Raw genomic sequence first — 22,475 nt, 5'->3', positions numbered from 1 at the left:
CTCCCTTCCCCATTGCTCTGACTTGCTCCCTTTGCTCTACCCACCCTCCCCGCCCCACAGCACTTGTGTATATATGTAGATATTTATAATTTTCTTTTTATTAATGTCCTGTGCATATCTATAATTCTGTTTATTCATACTGATGCTATTGATGCCTGTTTACTTGTTTTGATGTCTGTCTCCCCCTTCTAGACTGTGAGCCCATGTGGGCAAGGACTGTTTCTGTTGCTAAATTGTACTTTCCAAGCGCTCAGTATAGTGTTCTGCCACAGTAAGTGCTCAATAAATACGATTGAATGAATGAATGAATGAGTATGAAGGACTTGACATTAATCGATGGAGATGATTATGTTGGTTGTACTGCTAATGAGGCACTGGGATACAGCAGGTGATCATCAGGCCCAGCTTCCAGGAGCTGCAGTATACATAAAACTCTAGGTTTCTTTCTCCAAATGGGTCTCACCAAAGCAGAGCGTGCAGATAAACTAATCATTTCTTCCCGTTATCTCCTGCAGACACGTTTGAAAAGGCCATTAGGCGATTACGAGAGTGCACAGGACAATGATGACGATGACATAGAGAGAGCCAGCAAGTGAGTAGTGGTTTGGAGGTGAAAAGTCTCTGGCCAGCTGGGATTTCAAGCCACAATGGAGATTTTTCCCCTGATTTTCCTAGAGGAGTCACATGTCACTCTTGTCCCACATCCAGTCCCCCCATGCCACATCTTACACCCCGAGAATGTGGTCTCCTGGCTAGAACCTTCCCCCTTGAGGAATGGGGGGGGGGGGCTTATTCAGTCATATTTATTGAGCACTTACTATGTGTTGAACACTCTACTAAGCGCTTGGGAGAATACACTATAACAGTAAACATACACATTCCCTGCCCACAACAAGCTAGCTTAGTGGAAAGAACACGGGCTTGGGAGTAAAAGGTCGTGGGTTCTAATCCCGGCTCCGCCACTGATCAGCTGCGTGACTTTGGGCAAGTCCCTTGACTTCTCTGTGCCTCAGTTCCCTCATCTGTAAAATGGGGATTAAGACTGTGAGCCCCATGTGGGACAACCTGATTACCTTATCTCTACCCCAGTGCTTAGAAAAGTGCTCGGCACATAGTAGGTGCTTAAAAAATGCCGTTATTATTATTATAGAGAGCTTGTGATTTGCCCCTTCTCCTTAACCCTGGACCCTGGCAGCCTCATCGCGAGGAAGATCTCTTCATCAGGCCGGGGATTCGGCTCCATTTTTAATAGTCCCCAAACAGAGCCAGGAGTGTATTAGTGTTTCAGTTCTGAACTTCAGAGTTTTCTGGATATCTTGCATACGAGAAGGTCTATCTGTATAAGGTAGATGGCCACGGAAGAAAACGTCAGGGAAAATGCAGTCTTCTGTTTTAAAGTTTTTCCTAAAGAGACTTTATGATCAACCAAAGGTGTTGTACTCCCTCGAGCAGTTAGTGCTCTGCCCACAGCAAGTGCTCAATAAATACCGTCGATTGATTCATTCATTGATTGAAAGGTTTAATCGGTCATATTTATTGAGCGCTGTACTGTGAGCAGAGCACTGTACTAATCACTCTAACCACTACACCCTGCTGCTTCTCTGTCGGGTGTCCCCCAAGATGCAGACATTTATTCCTCTGATCCCGGCCACAGATCAGAAAAGCAGCGTGGTGTTCCCTGCCGACGAGGAGCTTACGGTCTGAGAGAACGCTTGTGCGATGAAAGGAGACTTCTCCGCATGGCTTCAGTTCTCATTCTACCTCCCTTCTCTCTTCAGGTTATCTTCAGAAGACAGTGAGGAAGTGTCTGCTTATTTTTATGAGAGCGATGATTCCGTCGAAAGAGTTACAACTCGTGGCCCTGGTGAAATGGACTTGCTAGGAGAAATCCTTGATTCTTTGAGTACACACAGCTCAGATCAAGGAAAACTATCAGCAGCAAAGAGCCTGGATTTTTTTAGATCTATGGACGATATTGACTTCAAGCCTACGGTTAGTCTTTTTTCCGTTCACACGTTGTCTTTTTTTAAGTTTACAGAACCATCTCCTATTATTTTGCCCCTCTTGGGAATAACTTGAATAGGCGATGCGATCATCGTGTTATTTAAAAGCCATTGTATCAGTACACTGTATCATTGTATCAGTTGTATCCTAGAGAAGCAGCGTGGCTCAGTGGAAAGAGTCCGGGCTTGGGAGTCAGAGGTCATGGGTTCTAATCCCAGCTCTGCCACTTGTCAGCTGTGTGATTTTGGGCAAGCCACTTAACTCCTCTGGGCCTCAGTTACTTCATCTGTAAAATGGGGATGAAGACTGTGAGCCCCATGAGGGACAACGTGATCACCTTGTATTCCCCCCAGCGCTTAGAACAGTGCTTTGCACATAGTAAGCGCTTAACAAATACCAACATTATTATTATTACTATTATCAAAATTTTATATGTAATTGGCAGTATGCTATTTTCAAATGAGTCATTTTAGTCAAACTAAAGGTTATACTATTAACCCAGCAGTGTGGCTCAGTGGAAAGAGCCCGGGCTTGGGAGTCAGAGGCCATGGGTTCGAATCCCAGCTATGCTGCTTGCCAGCTGTGTGACTTTGGGCATGTCGCTTCACTTCTCTGGGCCTCAGTTCCAAGCAGCATGGCTCCGTGGAAAGAGCACGGACTTTGGAGTCAGGGGTCATGGGTTCGAATCCCAGCTCTGCCACTTGTCAGCTGTGTGACTGTGGGCAAGTCACTTAACTTCTCGGTGCCTCAGTTACCTCATCTGTAAAATGGGGATTACCTGTGAGCCTCACGTGGGACAACCTGATTACCTTGTATCTACCCCAGCGCTTAGAACAGTGCTCTGCACATAGTAAGCGCTTAACAAATACCAACATTATTATAAAATGGGGATTAAAACTGTGAGCCCCACGTGGGACAACCTGATCACCCTGAATCCCCCCAGCGCTTGCAACAGTGCTTTGCACATAGTAAGCGCTTAACAAATACCTCTATTAGAATGGGTGCCGTTCAACACCCCTGACTTCTTAGGAGTTGTTTCCCTGTGGATTGATTTTAGGAAATAGAAATTCCTTTGCCAAACAAAAAGTTTCATCCTGCTTGTACTCTGGGGAAAAGATCGAGGTCAAAATGCTACTCTTGTATCTCCTGAGCTACTGAAAGGAGGGCTCTCTCCCAAGTGCTTAGTAGTACTCTCCCAAGCGCTTAGTACAGTGCTCTGCAGAGAGTAAGCACTCAACGAATATGATTGAATGAATGAATGAATGAATGAATGAATGAAGGGTACTCTCGATTCATTCCAGAATTATTTTTCCTTGTGTTGGCTGGCAGATGAATAAATGCATCTTGGGGGACACCAGTCAGAGAAGCAGCTTGGGGTAGTGGAAAGGGTATGGGCCTGAGAGTCAGAAAGTCATGGTTTCTAATTCCGGCTCTGCCACTTGTCTGTTGTGTGACCTTGAGCAAGTCACTTCACTTCTCTGTGCCTCAGTTACCTCATCTGGAAAATGGGAATTGAGACTGTGAGCCCCACGTGGGGCAGGGACTGTGACCAACCCGATTTTTTTGTATCCACCCTGGCACTTAGTACAGTACCTGGCACAGGATAGGTGCTTAACAAATGCTGTAATTATTATTATTAATAATAATTGATAGTGTTGGAAAGTGAAATGGTGGCACTTTGCAGTAAAACCGCAACAGCTGCCTCAATTGAAATAGATACATCTTCTATTTAGTATAGGATCCCACTGCCTTTCCTTTGCCGGCAGTCAAGGCTAACAAGGTCTTGTGTCAGTGAGCTGTCCAGATTCTGTGTGCTCTGAGAAAACGTCATTCATTCATTCATTCAATAGTATTTATTGAGCGCTTACTATGTGCAGAGCACTGTACTAAGCGCTTGGAATGTACAAATCGGTAACAGATAGAGACAGTCCCTGCCCTTTGACGGGCTTGCAGTCTAAGGGGCGACGGACAGACAAGAACAATGACAATAAATAGAATCAAGGTAATAAATAGAATCAAGGCAATAAATAGAATCAAGGCAATAAATCGAATCAGGTTTTCAGCCGTACTTTTAGGGAAAATTTCCACCATTTTTTTTCCTTAATGGTATCTGTTAAGCACTTTCTATGCGTAAAGCCTTGTTTTGAGCACCGAGATAGATATGTTTATCAGTTTGGTCACAGTCGCTGTCCCACCTGGGACTCACGGTCTGGTTGGAAGGAGGAGGGTATAATCCCCATTTTACCAATGAGATAACTGAGGCACAGGGAAATGACGTTACTAGCCCGAGGTCACGCAACGAGCCGTTGACAGAGACGGGATTAGAAACCAGGTCCTCCGACGCCCAGGCCCGTGCTCGATCCACTGGGGCGGGCTGCTTCTCAATCCTCAACCCTCCTAAATTTGTCCCGGAAATCCGCATCCTACTAAAATCATTTGAATTGTGTGCTTTCCAGAACCAATCCGGTGCTCCCAGTGAGCGCAGCTTGGCTCTCTGCAGCAGTTCAAGCGATCCAGCGGAATGGAACCTGGGCCAAGACGACAGCGTCGTACACGGCAAACACCTTCCACCATTGCTCAGGAAGCACCAATCGTCTAGTGGCTTTTCAGAGTCCCTGTCCATGCTCAAAGAGGTGAACAGCGAAAAACACCTCAGTGCGGACAACGTGCACTTAGCTACAGCGGCGAGCGATCCAGCTTCTCCCGCAAAATTGGGCTTCGAGCCCGATGCTCTGAAAAGCCCCCAGACAAAGAACTCCACCCAAGGAAAGGAGGCCAAAGAGAATGAAACACTAAGCCAGACCTCCGACGACCAGTTTGGGCTGAACGCTGGACGTCGCCCGGCTACTCTAGTTCCTTGGGAAAAAGAGGAGAATGAAGTAAAACCTCCGGGGCAGAGCGGACTGCTTCACGAAGTCGTGTCATTGTGTCAGATGTCCTCCGCTTTCCATCACGGTTTAAACATTTCGGAGGATAACGGTAGTGAAAGTCAATCTTAAACTGTCTAGCCGAGGAGAGACACCTATATTTGGTTAATCACGTTAGCCCAAAACCACGGGAGGGCTGACAGGTTTGAGGATTTTCAAATGTTTTTTTGTTTGGTTGCCACGTTGCCCATTGATTCGTTTGCTCCAAATCTCAAAGATCAAGCGTACTCTGCTAACGTGCTCTTAAATCAGGCCCGCATCTGTCCGTATGCTTAATCTACTCGTCGAGCGTAGTATCCTACCTATTGTCCTGCTTAATTCCAGCTGTCGTCCTGGTCCAGGGGAAAGCCTATGATCACCATTTCAGATCTTTATCCATTGGGTTGGGCGTGACCTGAGCAATATATTAAAAGTCGCCCGAAACCATTACAAATGCTGACAGCCAATTGCCTTAATCTTAAACACCCTGCAAAATTCTTGGGGAACGTATAGGACAAGGTGTAAATATTTTGGAGGACGAATCATTCATGTTCAAATGAGCAATAATGGCTTGTTGGGCACTGAGTTAAGGGAAGAATTGAAATGTAAAAAAACCCTACTGGAGATCTTTTAGCTCACTTAGAGAAAGACACTGGCAAAGTCTTCCGATGCCCAAAACGGTACAGTTTACCTTCCACTCAGATGAAGTATATGAAGTGCTGAATTATAATGTGAAGTTAATGGACTTCTGTTTACAGATGAGTCACTTTAAACTGTTTTCCCACGTAGGTCTCTGTTGTCTAGGAATCGTGATCTTGTCGAATGCATTTTAAAACTGAAAACAGTAGCCCCTAACATGGCTCCTGCCGTCCACCGTCATGCCCGTCTTAAGTTCTGAAAATTGTCTTTCAAAAGATGTTGATTTGCTCTGGGAGTTTTGATTAGGTTTCCTTAGAGTAGACTTTTGAAATAAAGTTAGAATTTTTTAATGAAGTAATTATTGTGAAGGTAACCAAATTCACAAAATTCCAAGCTTAGCCACAAAGACGCGTAGGAAGTATCAAGGAATAATCACTCTGATGACTCCAGTAGTACTGTATTTGAGAGATCATTCAAAGAATACTCACCTTAGGTAATAACATTTCCATTATTCTGTTATCTTGGCAATTGAGTCAATTTGAAAAACAACATTTTTTTGAACTGCCAAAGAAGCAACCCTTTCTTCGATGCCATCGTTAGTCTATATGTGCATATCAAATGCACAGCTGCATTTTTATATATATATATATATATATGTGTGTATGCAGGTGTGTGTATATTTGGGTGTACATATATGTGTGTATACATGTATATATATATACACACACGTACATATATATAGATAGATATATACACACACACATATCTCCATACCTCTATGGCAGATACGTATGAAAGCAGGAAGAGACCGGCTTGTTTCCCCATATTTCTACTTATCCTATCACATTTGCCTACTTTCAATGTAAAAAATTAAGTAATTATTTAAATGGATTATTTTTATATCTTTATTATGCCTTACTACTAACAAACTAGAATTGATTACATTTGAAGTTACTCTTATGTGTCAGGAGTGAGGAGAAAACTGCATGCAATATTACTTTGTAATGAAGAAAATATGATTTAGACTTCCAGTGATTATCTTGCTGTTTGACACACAATTGGAATTTGAGGCTCTTTTCAAATTTTACCGTTACGTGCTTCAATCCAAATGCCTTTGGAAGGGGCCAGTACAATTTTGGGGGAATTTTCATAATATTTAAAAGAAATAATCCGTGTTTGCCTAAATGAGCTTCATAGTACAACTAGAAGTCACTTCTTCTTTCCCACCTAGCCATCTCTTTCGATTTGTTAGGTATGCTAATAGGAGGGAGTCTTAATTAATGGAACTTTAGGAGCTCACATTCTCTGCAGTTTGGAAATATCTCAAAGGTGGTATAAACTATGCTTCTTAGCCCTGCTAATATAAGTACCTTCCCAGTTGTTTTCGTAGTTCGGAAGACGTTCTCATATGGTGTTATCCTTTTTGAGGGTATTTTTTCTGACATAAATGTATATCTTGACTGTTTAATTGAACTGAATTTAAGGTACGCTCTTAGGATTTGTAGAACACCAAACCTCTTTTCCCAATCTAAGGTATTTGAAAGGCTAATACTCGTGCCTTATCTAAACACATAAAATTGTCTGGGATTTTCTGAATAGCAAATGTTGCCATTGCCATAATATTCTAAAGAATAGCAATACTGGTACCTCAGTATATTGGATCAGTTTTCAGAATCTGTCCTTAGACCTTCCTTCTGATGATTATAATGAGAAAGTTCAGAAAGTATAAATGTGAAGCTATGTATGTGTTCATTTTCCACATTCATTCCTCATGATGCCAATCAAACGTCTCCTGCTTTCTATTTAGGGAATATTCTTCTCAGGACAACCGCCCATTGTTTTCAGAATAAATTGGGGCTTCATAACCCAGTAACATTTTGTTCTTGATTTTCAACCTTTATGAATGAGTGTTGTTCATTCCTCGACATCTAAGGCAAAATCAATCAATCAATCATGGTATTAATTGAGCACTTACTGTGTACTAAGCGCTTGGGAGAGTACAACTATAACACGGTTGGTAGCCACGCTCCCTGCCCACAAGGAACTTGCAGTCTGATGCAAAAGGGCAAGAATTATGCACTGAACTGCCCTCCACATCATTTGTCTCAAGCGGTTAGTACAGTACACTGCGCCCGAGTGCTCAATAAATATCATTTCTAACATATTTAGAAAAGTAACAGAGACCGAGACAGACAGGTGTGTGAATTGGGAAACAGACATTTGTGTAAAATTAATAAGTCTCCATAAGCACTTCTTTAAACCCCCGTTTCGGGCTGGTTTAAAGCCATCAACCCGATCTTTTATTGTAGAAGAAGGAACTTGTAACTGTGAGACCCTTGGATGCCAATGACAGGAAGAATTGTTCCCACTTGAAGGCTATTTGGCTCCCCAACAGAGTCAAGTGGTGCAGTGGGGTGGGAGGTGATTTGAAGCCTGGTCTTACAAGGCAGGTTGGTTCGAGACCCCCATACCCTCCCCGCACCACGATCTCCATGCGTCCGTCGAGCCCATCCACTGCTCCCGCTCTTTCTCTGCTCGTTGGAATGTTTGCCACTGGAGGCAGGATCCTCGTGCTAGGTGAGCAGGGCTCAGGAGGACAAGGGAGAATGGAAATTGTGCTTATTCTGAACACCTGACTTTGCTCTGTAGAACCTCTGCTCTTTCAAATAAGGCTGACCTGCTTTCTAGAAAGATGGGCCTCTCCAAAGGAGCCACCCTGACTACCTTCCATCTTTCCCCCCATGGAAACATCCCGAGGTGAGGCTCCAAGGTGAGGCTACAGGAAATCTCAACTTAATTCCCAGTCGGAGAGTATGAAATGTACCTTCCAAGTTGGCCTCCCCCTGGAAAAAAACAAACAAACTTCTAAATCAGGAAATGCTTTCATCCTTCTCCGTATTGATACCTTTCCTGATTAGATTCTAGTAACAGTGTTACCGACCCCCTAATGTTTCTTGGATGAGCAAAAAAATTTAACATTTTGATCCAGGCAAAATTAGAGATCTTTTTATTTGGATAGTAAGGGAAGGATATTAGGTTTCAAGATTCATAGGAGGTGTGCAATATTCTTTGTAAAGTAATTTAGTTAATGCAAATCACACGTCTGCTTTTGGAGCGGATGCTTAAGGTCAAGTTTTTCGGAACTGTGTAAAATTGCATGTAGCATTGTTCTGTTGTGATTGTAGAAGAGTTGTATGCTGTATATTGTTGGTACATATTGTTTTTTGTTTATTTAAGATAAATATGGATGTCACTAGTCGCATCTTAACTAACAGCCTCAGGATCAATAAATATGCAATAAGAAAATGCTGTTTCTAAGTGAATACAGATCCCATTTCTTTAAAAGTACTGTACATAATGGAAAATGCATCTCTGCATGTACATCTAGTTTTCTGATTTCTGCGTGGATCAGTTGTTTCTTGAAAAAAGAATGTTCTTCTTCACCCCATCAAGTTAGTGAACATTTTTGTGGTGCTGAGCACACATTCAGATTGTGACATCCTTTCTTTTCGTGATCAACCTTTGATGAGATTGAGGGCATTTCAGATACCTTTTGATTCTCTGTAAATTAATTTGTTGGATTTTTTTGTGTATTGATGTACAGTTTGTTTATCTTTAGAGCTTCTATAGATTCCTATTTTACTATACTTGAATGAGGCTAAAGAGCACTGTGGAACAGCTCAAGGTTGAATGCAATATGCAAACATTCAAAAAAGAAAAATCAGGTACTTTATAGGTCACTTGATCTTTATATGTTTCTCCAGTGTTTTGTAACCAGAAGATGAGTGCAGAAGTCTTCCACGTGTTAACTGACATCATTAATCATTGAGCGGCATATCAAACAAGAGAGTCGAAAGGTCTTGAAGAACTGAACTGCTGGAAATAATGAACCGAATTTGGGGACGAGGTTCAAATCGCTCCGTCGCCGTGACCCAAGCAGAGTCTTAAGCAGAAAATCTATGTTCACTTCAGCTCCTAGATGGTCGGTACGAGACAAGAAGCCAACCCTTCGGCCTAACGTTATAATTTTGTACCGATAAGACACACACTCTGTGCAAAGCCTGAAGCGTGGGGGCCCAGGCCTGCCACGGGAAAGGGCCGGGGAGAGGGGGGAGTCTGTCAGGGCCCGGAGGCAGAAGTGACATTCCCATCTTTAGGTCTCCTCTGACTTCCAGCTGGCAACTGGAAACAGCCAAACATGGGATGCTCTCCCCGCCCAAGAATTTCCAAATCTCAGCCATGGACAGAGATGATGTCGGGTGACCTCCCTCCCTTCCACCACCCTCCCTCTCTCCCCCCGCCTCGAGGTCCCTCTGTGGGCAGCAGGCTTTGACTCCTCGGCTTTGATTCGCACTCCAGTTGAAAGTTTTCTTTTCCTGAATTGAGTTCCCGTGCTCCTGCACCCTTTCAAAGGCAATAATGGTTTCAAAGCCCGAGCGTAATAGCATGAGTCACAGAGCTTTACAAAGCAAACTTTCATCGTAGTACGTGCATGGTATTGGTACAAAATTATAACTTTTCTAGAACTTTGTCCCAATCGATTTGGGAGAAGTGATTTTCCAATAGGCGCTTTGTTAAGAACCAGTCTAGGTCTCCTAAAGAACAATTATAAAGACCTGAAATTTCTTCAAGGCCTTTGTGAGATGCTTTTCTTGGATTGATCTTTAATATTTGCAAAACTAGGCTGTTGAAAACCTGTTCACTAACTGCTGTAAGTCATTAATCTCAAACATATATGAACACGTGCACTGAGGGTTGAGAGCTCATTCGATGCTGCTGTGAGGCCTCCAGACTTGCCGAAGAAAACCATCTCCCATTTTGCAGCCAGACGTTTGACTGCTCCTGGAAGCACTCTGTATTATCAACTGCTTTTTCAATGAAGATGTACATGTGAATTTTAGGGGTCGTTCCACATTGCCATAAAATGTCCCCACACTGTGATACAAAATAAAACTTTCTAAAACCCAAGCTGCCTGCTCAGCTTTTCGTGTCCAGAGAAATGAGGCTGATTCTTCATCTTCTGTGCCTGGGTTTGGCACCCGTTTTACAGAAGAGGTAATTGAGGCACAGAGAAGTGAAGTGACCTGCCCCAGGTCGCACGGCAGATACGTGGCGGAGCTGAAATTAGAACCCATGACCGATGGAGAGAATGTATAAGATTGGATGACTCTGGCTGGTGACAGGACCTTTTTGGTAAGAAGGGAGCAAGGGGGTGAGATGGTAGATTAGGTGGTTGGGGTCAGAGAGGAATTTTTCAGATTTGGCGAGGTTACAAGTGGTGCAGGGACTAGTGATAATGTGGTCCAGTGTGTGTCCAGATGGGTGTGTGGGTGAGGTGGGGTGAAGTGAGTTTTTCCACCATCAGCAGGATGTGTGCTTGAATTGTGTTTCCAGTAGTGGTGAACATTGGCACTGAGCCATCCACAATCCCACCCGATCCCACCCTCCCCGGGACTATATTGTGAAAAACCAAGACAAATATCAGTGGTGAGGAATTGAGAGTTTCTGCACACTGCCCACAAAAGATTTCACCAAGGGTAACACCCTAAGTTCAAATACAGTAAACACGCCCAATCTACTACACTGTGTGTTTTCATTGCGTGATTTGGGTAGAACACATTGGAAGAATTAGGGAACACTCTTTCCAAAACAAGACTCGGCTCTGGTTAGTCATCCCGAAAGTGGATTCAGTGCCTCGATCTCGTCTATCTCGCTGCTGACCCCTCACTCATGTCCTTCCTCTGGGCTGGAACGTCCTCTCTCCTCAAATCCCACAGACAATTTACTCTCCCCCCATTCAAAACCTTATTGAAGGCACATCTCCTCCAAGAGACCTTCCCTAAGCCCCCCTTTCCTCTTCTCCCACTCGCTTCTGCATTACCCTGTTTTGTTCCCTTTGTTCCTCCCCACTCTCAGCTCCACAGCACTTATGTACGTATCCGTAATTTATTAATTTATATTGATATCTGTCTCCCCCTCTAGACTGTAAGCTTGTTGTGGGCAGGGAATGTGTTTATTGTCATATTATACTCTCCCAAGTGTTCAGTACAGTGCTCTGCACGCAGTATGCTCTCAATAATATATGACTGAATGAAAGAAGGAAAGAAAGGTTGTGCCCATGTGCATAGTGTTGGTCAACCAGGAATGCTGCTACACTTTCCTGCCTCTCCCTTCGCTTTACAGTGTAGTACAGTAGCGTTCCGTAAGTTTTGTAAGTAAAGTTTTGTGACTTTACAATATTCAATACAGTAAAATGACAAGGATACAAGCTTTTTGTTAGATGTGGACAATACAATATTATAGGAATTTGTAACCGAAAAGGTCGGTCACGGAGATATCTTCGAATAATTGATTTCCTGGCCCATTAATTTCCACTGGCTCGGTGGTTACTGTAATGTGATTTTCCCAGAACACAAAATTGTCCAAGAATTCCCTATAGGAGAATTCCCTGTATCAAATCTATTGTAGGTTAAAGGATGTCTTTCAAAATGCTGATGGCACCTTTTTCATTTTCTTGTCCTGAGTCAGAAACAGGACCCAAAGGTCTGCCCAGTTCCTGGCTCTCCTTTCTGGACATGGCTGTGAGTTTGTTGTGGGCAGGGAACGTGTCTACCAAATCTGTGCTTAGTACCGTGATTGGCAATAAGCGCTCAATAAATACGATTGATTGGTTGATTGGTTAGCTAGTTTTAGCTTGTGAATACACAGTGAAGCATGCTGAAGGGGCAGATATGGGAACTATAATCTGCGGAGATGAGAAATAAATTGGGGAAGGCCTCCTGAAGGAGATGTGATTTCAGAGCCAGGGAGATAACTGTGTGAAAGTAAACATTTATGTACAGCTGGATGGGTAAACTGAGAACTACTATACCTGTATATTCCTATATAAGGCCTGGCTCAGTGGAAAGAGCCCAGACCTGGGAGTCAGCGATCATGGGTTCTAATCCCGGCTCCACCACTTGTCAGCTATGTGACTTTGGGCAAGTCACTTAACTTCTCTGTGCCTCAGTTACCTCATCTGTAAGTTGGGGATGAAGACTGTGAGCCCCACATGGGAAAACCTGATCACCTTGTATCCCTCCCAGCGCTAAGAACAGTGCTTTGCACATAGTAAACACTTAACAAATGCCGTCATAATTATTATATACCTTTTCTAGACTGCAAGCTCATTGCGGGCGGGGTATGTGTCTTTTTATTGTTATAACATACTCTCCCAACTATAGCGTACTCTCCCAAACACGTGGAACAGTGCTCTGCACACATTAAGCGCTCAATAAATTTGATTGGCTGACTATAAAAGGGCCGAGATGGCCAATAGGAGAGGGAGATTAAGATTTGGATGCAATTAATCAGGTAATGAGGGAAGATCTCCTGGAAGAGGTGGGTCTTAGGTGTCTTTGAAGGAAGGGATGACTATGGTTTGGGGAAGGCTGAGGCTGTGCACATCTCCCTCTCTTCAGAAACTTCCAAGGATTACCCAGCCACCTTCACATCAAGCAGGAACTCTTCACCAGTGGCTGTAAGGCACTCAACTGGCTCTCTCCCCTCTACCTAACCTCACTCCACTCCCACTAAAACTTAACCTGCACATGTGACTCCTTCAGCACCAACCCACTTACTGTTTCTCGACCTTTTCTCTCTTGCTGTCATCCCTCGTTCACCCCCTCCTTCCTGCCGGAACTCCCTGCCGCTTCATATCCGACAGACCACCTCTTTCCCCATCTTCAAAACTCTCCTAAAAATCCTATCTCCTCCAGGAAGCCTTCCCTGACTAACCTCTCATCCTAGTCTCCCTCCCTTCTGCATCACCTGAGCACTTCCCTTCACTCCCCCGTAGCACTTTGATATTCACCCTTCATCCACCTCTAGAACACTTTAGTAAATATCCTTATACTGTTACTTCCCAACCCTGTACTTTATTTTCTTGTCTATTTATGGGCAGAGAGTGTGTTTAATTATATTGAACTCTCCCAAGCACTTTGAACAGTGCTCTGCACAGAGTAAGTGCTCAGTAAATACGATTGACTGAATAATTGCGCAAAAAACTTGCTGGCAGGAAATGTCTGTTTATTGTTATATTGTACCCTCTCAAGTGCGTAGTACAGAGCCCCGCACACAGTAAGCACTCAATAACTACAATTGACTGACCAAATAAGTGCTCAATCAATACCACTGATTCAATGAGATGGTTTTCTAGGTGGAGAAAAAGTGGAAGCAGTGAGAGTCGATATTAAAGCTAATTTGGGGTTAAACTAATCCATTCAATTGTATTTACTGAGTGCTTACTGTGTGCAGAGCACACAACGAGAAGACCATCCTGCCTCGTCCCCCTTGGGTTGCCTATTGGTTTCTTCAACTGCTGTTCTGTCAATGGCAGGATATTCCGGGCTGATTATCCGACCTAAAGGTCCCATTCTGAGATTTGTCATTCTGCCATAGTCTTGTTCTTGTCTCTCATCTTCTAATCCCCTTGACTTCAGGGGTTGTTGATCAAGACGCAGATCTCTCCTGTCTCGCCGCCGACCCTTTGCCCCTGTCCCACCTCTGGCCTGGAACGCCTTCCCGCTTCATATCCAACAGACCTTCCCCACCTTCAAAGCTTTATTTAAAATCGCATCTCCCCCTAGATGACTTTCCCGACTAAGCTCTCATTTTTCCTACTCCCTCTCCCTTCTGAGTTGCCTGTGCACTTTGATCTGTACCCTTTAATCACTTGATATTCAACCCACCCTCAATCCCCCAGGACTTTGGTACGTATTCATACTTTATTTAAATGTCTGTCTTCCCCTCTAGTCTCTAATCTCCTTATGGTCAGGAGATCTGTCTCCTGACTGAGTTGTATTGAATTCTCCCAAGCGCTTAGGACAGTCCTTGTCACATAGTAAGCACTCAATAAATACTATTGAATGATTTTTTTAAGCTGTTGTGGAAAAATGGGCCAGTGCGGGAATTTTATGGATGAAATGGAGAAAGGGAATTCAACATGGCCACTGACCTCATTGTGGGCAGGACAAGTGTCTGCTGTTATATCATACTCTCCCAAGTGCTTACTATGGTGCTTTGCACACAGTAAGTGCGCAATAAATGCAATTGAATGAATGAATGAATGACCAATTCAGAAGGAGCATTGTCGTCATCTTTATCATCCTAAATATTGAATAAGATTTGCATCGGGCAAGGCGCCAGAGAGGAAACAGTCAACCAAGAAGGGAAATCAGCTTCCCAACCCACCCAACCCGTCCTAAATGGAACGACCCTGTCCGCCCTGATGTAATGCCAGTCACGCCCAAACACCAGGCAAACACTCCCTTTGCTGACAGCCCTCTGCCATCACCACAGAATCCTCAGGCTTCGTGCTCGGAATCAAAAAGCGTCTCCGAAAACCACGGGCTTCACCCTGACTTTTATCTGATGTGACAAGAAGCCACAACAACAACAACAACAAAAGCCCCCAGCGATGCCGGAAGGGACGGCGTGGTTTGCTGGTATTCCTCCGTAGCCCAGTACGGTCAGGTCCCAGAATACTGACAGACGAAATGCGGAGACGTCATCCCCCCGGCTTGAAAATCCTAAAGGGAACTCATCTCTGAATCGATCCTGAGTGAAGAACGAATAGGGTAGAGGGATCTACCCCGCGCTGTGAGCCGGTCGGTGTCCGAGATCTCCCGATCTCTAGCTGAGGCGTGTGAATGTGAGCTCTCCTTTCTCCTAATGGTACCCGTTAATGAGCAAGGTGTGTTAACAATGGGGACCATTATGGATTTTAAAGATTCAATTGAATAATACATACAAGGACCTGACATTTGGTCTGCTCTGTGGAGCCTACACATTGATCTAATGATTTTGAAAATGCTAACATAGTAAGCAAGAATTAAAATGTCATTTTAAAGTATATTTGTATTTAAATTCTTTGAGAGATTCCTGGATCTATCTGCCCCCTGGCATATTCTAAAGGGGGTCGTGACACCAGTCTGACACCGTGGGCACTTTGAACGATATTCTGAACAATGTTGGCATTTCAGTCTAATTAGTTGCATCCTATTTTGTGATTTGTCTTGGGTGCTTCTGGTTGCTGGCGGAGTATTTTTTCTACCTCCATGCTCAGCCTTGTCTCATTCTAAATGTCAACAGCCTAGAACTGGTGTAATTGGCTTCTTTCTCATCCTTTCTTTCTTCGCTCACCCCACACTCACCTCACTCCTTGTGTGAAAGTTTCGTCTGGGATGTCAACATTTCCGTTTGCCTGAATAATGAAATCTGATTTCAGGCAGTTAGATTTCCTCCAGTCCCTACTCTCCAAGGCAGGTTTTCTAGTCCTGCCAATCTGCCGATATTTCTGAAATCTGGTGGAAACTTGCTGAATGGCAACACACTTGACTTTATAATAATTATGGTACTTGCTAATAATGGTGGTATTTGTTAAGCGCTTACTATGTGCAGAGCACTGTTCTAAGCACTGGGGGGGGGGAGGATACAGGGTGATCAGGTTGTGCCACGTGGGTCTCACAGTTTTAATCCCCATTTGACAGATGAGGGAACTGAGGCAGAGAGAAGTTAAGTGACTTGCCCAAGGTCACACAGCTGGCAAGGGGCGGAGCCAGGATTAGAACCCCTGACCTCTGACTCCCAAGCCCTTGCTCTTTCCACTGAGCCACGCTGCTTCTACACTTACTATGTGCCAAGCGCTGTTCTAAGAACTGGAGGAGATACAAGTCTCCCTGACTAGGTTGGACACAATCACTGTCCCACATGGGACTCACACTCTCAATCCCCATTTTTACAGATGACGTAACTGAGGTCTAGAGAAGTGAAGTGACTTGCTCAAAGTCACACAGCAGATATGTGATGGAGCTGAGATTAGAACCCAGGTCCTTGTGACTCCCAGGCCCGTGCTCTATCCACTAAGCCATTCTGACTCTATCACTGTATTCAAATATTTTCTAGAACCTGTCCTTCGGTAGGGTGGTGTCACTCAGGACCCCAATGGCAAGCATGGCTATGACCACTTCCCCCATGGTTATTCCTTTTTCCTGGGTGGCCACTGTCATCATTGGCCCTAGAATCTCGATGTAGCAGGAGCCAACTACTGTGCTGGTATTTGCAATTTTTCTATCTGGTTATCATTGTAAGATTAAACCTCACTAGATGTGGGCCTCTAGGCAAATTTTAAGTCCCCGTTATTAGATTTCTTCCCCTTTTGCTGATATCTATTAGTCAGTCAGTCATATTTATTGAATGCTTACTGTGGGTAGAGCACTGTTCTAAGTGCTTGGGAGAGTCCAATATAACAATAAACAGACACGTTACCTCCTTAAAAAAGATGGTAAGGCAGCCTTTCCTTAATATCCATAACTGCCGATGCTTTAACCATCAACTGATAAGTATCTTCGTCCACCTGCTTGGCCTGACTTTTGGAGGGGTAGGTTAGGGAATGTGATTGGTGTTTCCAGTAGCGGTGATGGCAGGCACTGGGCCATCCGCACTCTCTCTCACCTGATCATTTTTTAAGTGAAGGATATTTGCACAACAGAGCGTGCTTCGTCTCACATCTGCCAAATCTGTCCAGAGACATGTGACCAATGGGTAAACCCAATGTCTGCCCCTCAAGCTATAGCACTATCAATCAATCAATGGTTTTTATTGAAGGCTTACTATGTGTAGAGCACTGTTCTAAGCACTTGGAAGAATATAATACAACAGAATTAGCAGACATGTTCCCTGACCATAATGAGCTCACTACTTTCATTCTTCTGTGTCCCGATGGATGGATAATATTGGAGAGAGAGAAAAAAGTGAGGTTAAGAATCTAGAGAGACTAATTCGATTTGGATAAGCTGCTTAATACAGTGTTCTGCACACAGTAAGCGTTCATTAAATATAATTGACTGGCAATATATATAATTGATTGCTATTCATTATAGTTTTGAAACATGGAAGAACATGGGGCTGGACAGCTAAGCAGAAATATTCTATTCCTTTTAGCTAGAATGTCAAGCAATGCTCTCTTGGCCTCTAAATAAGAGAAAGACATCATGGGGTATACTCAGAGCCTCAAATCCGGCATCTGATTGACTGTACCATCATCCAACATCTAGATTTCTATCTCTTTCCCACTTTTTTTCTCTCTCCTTAGAATTCCTTTTCACTTTTTATTAATGGCATTTAAGTGCTTACTATGTGTCATGCACTGTACTAAGTGCTGGGGTAGATACAAGCTAATCAGACTGGTCACAGACCATGTCCCACATGGAGCTCACAGTCTTAATCCCCATTTTACAGCTGAGGTAACTGAGGCGCAGAGAAGTGAAGTGACTTCCCCAAAGTCCCACAGCAGACACGTGGCGAAGCTGGGATTTTAACCTAGAGCCTCTGACTCCCAGGCCTGTGCTCGCTCTTTCCACTAGGCCATGCGGCTTCCCTTTTCCTTCCGTTACACATCTACAAACTTCAATCCCAGCTCCTGTGGAAGATTTTCCCCACTTCCAAGCCTCTGAGCTCCTTCCCCAAGCAAAATTCCTCCCCTCTGAGCACGTAAGCCCCAAACCCACTATGTAATCGCCTTCCATTCTCTCTTCCTCATCCTCTCCAAACCGGGTTCACTCTTCACTCTGGGTCCCCTCTCCTCCATGTCTATCAACAAAAACATTCAGTTCATGAATCCCCACTCCCCAAGAACCTCCAGTGGTTTGCCATCCACCTCTGCATCAAACAGAAACTCCTCACCATTTGCTTTAAAGCACTCATTCACTTTGCCCCCTTCCTACCTCACCTCACTAATCTCCTACTCCAGCCAAGCCCACACACTCTGCTCCTCCGGCATCAGTATATTCTCTCTGCCCCGATCTCGTCTATCTCAGCGCCGACCCCTTTCCCACTCCCTTCCTCTAGCCTGGAACTCCCTCCCACTCCATTTATGCCAGACCACCACTCTCTCCACTTTCAAAGCAGTACTAAGGTCACTCCAAGAGGCCTTCCCCAAATAAATTCTCTTTTCCCCGACTCGCTTTCCCTTCCGTCTATGCACTTCAATCTGTGACCTTTAGACCTTTGATATTCACCCCACCCTCAGTCCCGCAGCACTATGTACACATCTTTAAATTATATTATAAATGGCATTTATTCATATTATTGTCCATTTCCCCCTCTGGGCTCTAAGCTCGTTATGGGCAGGGAACGAGTCTGCTAAATTCAGTTATATTGTACTCTCCCAAGCCCTTAGCACAGTGCTCAATAAATGCGATTGATCGATTGATGTCTTGGCCTACTTTCCCTTCTCTCACCATGCTCTGTGTGTGTGTTGTGTGCGTGTGTTCGTGTGTGTGGGTGTGTGAACTATAGCTGTTTATGTATAGGTGTTGGACTATGGGTTTGTTGTATGTGTCAGACTGTGTAGGTATCTGGCTAGAGGTGTGTATCTGGGTATATTGCGGTGGATGTCTAAATATAAGTTTATATCAATCTCTGTCTGGGGTGTGCTTGTGTGTATGGCTTAAAGTTGTGTCTGCAGAAGCAATGTGGCCTAGTGGAGAGATCACAGTCCTGGGAGTCAGAGGACCTAGGTTCTAAACCCAGCTCGGTTACATGTCTGCTGTGTGACCTTGGGCAAATCGCTTGACTTCTCTCTGTGTCATTCATCTTATCTATAAAATGGGTATTAAATCCTATTACCTCCTAACAGGGAACAGGGAATGTGTACAACCTGTTTAACTGGCATCTATCCTAAAACTTAGAACGGTGTTTGGCACGTAGTACGTGCTAAATAAGTACCATAATTAAATTAATTCTACAGATGTGTGTGTTTGTGTATGTCCGTCCCTCCATATAAAGTCTGAGTTATTCTGTTGGTATATGAATTCTTAATTCTTCATAATCTTCTGGCAAGACTCTTTCAATCTTGTCTTATGCTGTCGAGTCGTCTCCGACCATAGCGACACCAAGGACGCATCGTTCCCAGAACGCCCCACCTCCATCTGCAGTCATTCTGGTCGTGTATCCGTAGAGTTTTCTTGGTAAAAATATGGAAGTGGTTTACCGTTGCCTCCTTCCGGGCAGTGTCTGCCCTTGAGTCTCTCCCACACCGCTGCTGCCCAGCACAGGGGAGTTTTTCTTTGCAGCAGATTGCCTTCCACTCTCTAACCACTGGCCAAGCTAGGAATGGAATGGTTAGTCCTCTGCTTGACTCTCCCTCCCATAGTCAAGACCGGTAGAGTCCGGGAAACTCTCCAGGTGTGACCCTGAGAGGGTGTCTTTCATTCCACCAGCCCGATAAATGCTAAAGATCTGGGTTTAATTGTAGTCTTTGGTCAGTGATTGAATTCATCAGAAGGCTCAACTGGCAAACCTACAATTTGTGAACTGGTTCTCTCTGCCCATCCGCAATGTCAATCCCTGAGAACGGTCGTAACGAATTCAGCTTTGAAAGTAAGGTTTCAGAGGCTGTATCCTTGGCAGCAGAAGGCAGTGGCAACGCAGAGAAATGAAATTCTGCTGTTCAGAATGCCAACCCAAAGGGCATCTATAAACTTTTCCAGCTCATCAGAGAGAGGGAAAACCTCTCAAATAAGGATTTCTTGTGTGTGTGTGTGTGTGTGTGTGTGTGTGTGTGTGTGTGTGTGCGCGCACGCACGTGCATGCATGAGTGCGATCCACAAACTCAACCTTGCAATTAATTTTCAATCCTCAGTGGGCTGTAAAAGATACATTCAGCCTGCAGGGATCGTACTTCTTGTCTCCTAGCCACATTGATTTCCTTCAATTTCCTCCTGCAGCACTAATAATAATAATAATTATGGTATTTGTTAAGGACTTACTATGTGCCAGGCACTGTACTAAGCGCTGAGGTGGTCTCAAGCAAATCAGGTTGGACATAGTCCAACCCCGATTAGACTGTAAGCCCATCAAAGGGCAGGGACTGTCTTTATCTGTTCCAAGCGCTTAGTACAGTGCTCTGCACATAGTAAGTGCTCAATAAATACTATTGAATGAATGAATGAATGAATAGTCCCTGTTCCACGGGCTCACAGTCTCAATCAGCTTATAAAGTGTTAATCTGAGCGGAGGAGTCCTCCAAATACTGTTCTGAAAGCATATGACTTAAAATTTTCCATGAAACGCGGAAGAGAACGGGCTTTGGAGTCATAGGTCATGGGTTCGAATCCCAGCTCTGCCACTTGTCAGCTGTGTGACTGTGGGCAAGTCACTTAACTTCTCTGTGTCTCAGTTACCTCATCTGTAAAATGGGGATTAAGACTGTGAGCCCCACGTGGGACAACCTGATTCCCCTGTGTCTACCCCAGCGCTTAGAACAGTGCTCTGCACATAGTAAGCGCTTAACAAATACCAACATTATTATTATTATTATTATTATTAAGAAAAGGCAATAGATTGTAAGCTCTTTTTTAAATGGTATTTGTTAAGCACTTACTATGTGCCAGGCACTGTTCTAAGCACTGGGGTAGATACCAGCTATTTTACATTTATTTTACATGCTCTCCTGAATGAAGAAAAATATCTTACTTGTGAGTATAGACATATGATAATATTTAAGTGCTTACTATGTGCCAAGCACTGTGCTAAAGCACTGGCATAGGTCCCAGCTAATTTGGTGTCAGATGGGGCTAACAGTCTAAGCAGGAGGGAGAACAAGCACTGAATGCCCATTTTGCAGGTGAGGGAACCGAGCCTCAGAGAAGTTACCTTAATTGTCCAAGGTCACACAGCAGGTCCGTGGCAGAGGTGGAATTAGAACCCAAGTTCTCTGACTCCCTGGCCCAAGCTCATCCCACTAGGCCACACCGCTTAAGCAGCGTGGCTCAGTGGAAAGAGCACAGGTTTGGGAGTCAGAGGTCACGGGTTCTAATTCGGATCCTCCACTTGTCAACCGTGTGACTTGGGGCAGGTCACTTCGCTTCTCTGGGCCTCAGTTCCCTCATCTGTAAAATGGGTATGAAGACTTTGAGCCCCACGGGGGACAACCTGATCACGTTGTATCCCCCCCCAGCGCTTCGAACAGTGCTTCACCCATAGTAAGTGCTTAACAAATACCTTCATCATCAAGTAGATAAATCGATATCTTTATTTTTGAAGATGATGCTACTGATGGGGAACACCTATCCGTGTGTGATGAACACATCCTGTCTCATCGCTGGATCCTTTCTGCACCAATAGGGTTGTCCCACTTTGGGCCTTGTTCTATTGCTAAGTCTTCCTCTTCGTACGCTCACTTATACAAGGACTTTCCTCAAGGAAAGCAAACCCTCACTGGATTGTTGTCTGTCAGGTCGTTCTGTCCACTGGTCCGTCTGACTCCCAGCAAACAATTACATTGTTTGAGACTGTGCTTCACAGCAATAATAATAATAATAATCGTATTTATTGAGTGCTTACTGTGTCCCAAGCACCGTAGTAAGTGCTGGGGCAGATAATCAGGTTGGACACAGGCCCTGTCCCCCATGGGGCTCACAGTCTAAGTGGTGGCAATGAGACCAGATATTGAATTCCCATTTACAGATGAGGAAATGGAAACCCAACGAATTTAAGTGACTTGCCCGAGGTCACTTAGCTGGTAAGGATTAGAACCCAGGCCTTCTGTCTCTCAGAGCTGTGCTCTATCTGTTGCCGAATTGTACATTCCAAGCGCTTCGTACAGTGCTCTGCACATAGTAAGCGCTCAATGAATACTATTGAATGAATGAATGAATGTGCTGTTTCCACCAGGCCACACTTCTTCCACTCTATCTCTGTGATGCTTATTCTGCCCTCCTGGCTTATACCAGAGTATTCGGTAACCGTTCGGGTACCCTGTTGTTGACCCTTCTGTTCACACGTCTCCCTCAGCGAAGCCGTGTTGCTGTGAACATTGCGGCAATACTGGTGAGCTGAATATATTTCAGGATCTCCTGGTTGGCAATCTTGTCCTGCCATTTA

At 44.3% G+C, this 22,475-nt stretch overlaps 1 protein-coding gene and 1 non-coding gene across 4 annotated transcripts in view; one reads left to right on the top strand and one right to left on the bottom strand.

The window, feature by feature from the left end:
* The window catches only part of DENND1B (DENN domain containing 1B), a 302,717-nt gene extending 292,200 nt beyond the window's left edge, over positions 1-10,517 (top strand). For all 3 annotated transcript variants that reach the window (XM_029062651.2, XM_029062649.2, XM_029062648.2), the window contains 3 exons: positions 516-592; positions 1,779-1,992; positions 4,461-10,517. In XM_029062651.2, coding sequence (XP_028918484.1) covers positions 516-592; positions 1,779-1,992; positions 4,461-5,003 — 834 coding nt within the window. In that variant the 3' untranslated portion in view covers positions 5,004-10,517. The remainder of the gene's footprint in view (positions 1-515; positions 593-1,778; positions 1,993-4,460) is intronic.
* A 9,138-nt stretch (positions 10,518-19,655) lies between these two features.
* On the bottom strand, positions 19,656-19,793 carry LOC114811542. The gene has a single exon (XR_003759239.1). It is a non-coding gene; the product is annotated as a small nucleolar RNA SNORA7 (small nucleolar RNA).
* Between the last annotated feature and the right edge of the window lie 2,682 nt (positions 19,794-22,475).

The sequence above is a fragment of the Ornithorhynchus anatinus genome, chromosome 4, assembly GCF_004115215.2.
Source record: "Ornithorhynchus anatinus isolate Pmale09 chromosome 4, mOrnAna1.pri.v4, whole genome shotgun sequence".
Lineage (NCBI taxonomy): Eukaryota > Metazoa > Chordata > Mammalia > Monotremata > Ornithorhynchidae > Ornithorhynchus > Ornithorhynchus anatinus.
The sequence above is the reverse complement of the archived record's forward strand: the minus strand, read 5'-3'. Positions and strand labels throughout refer to the sequence as shown.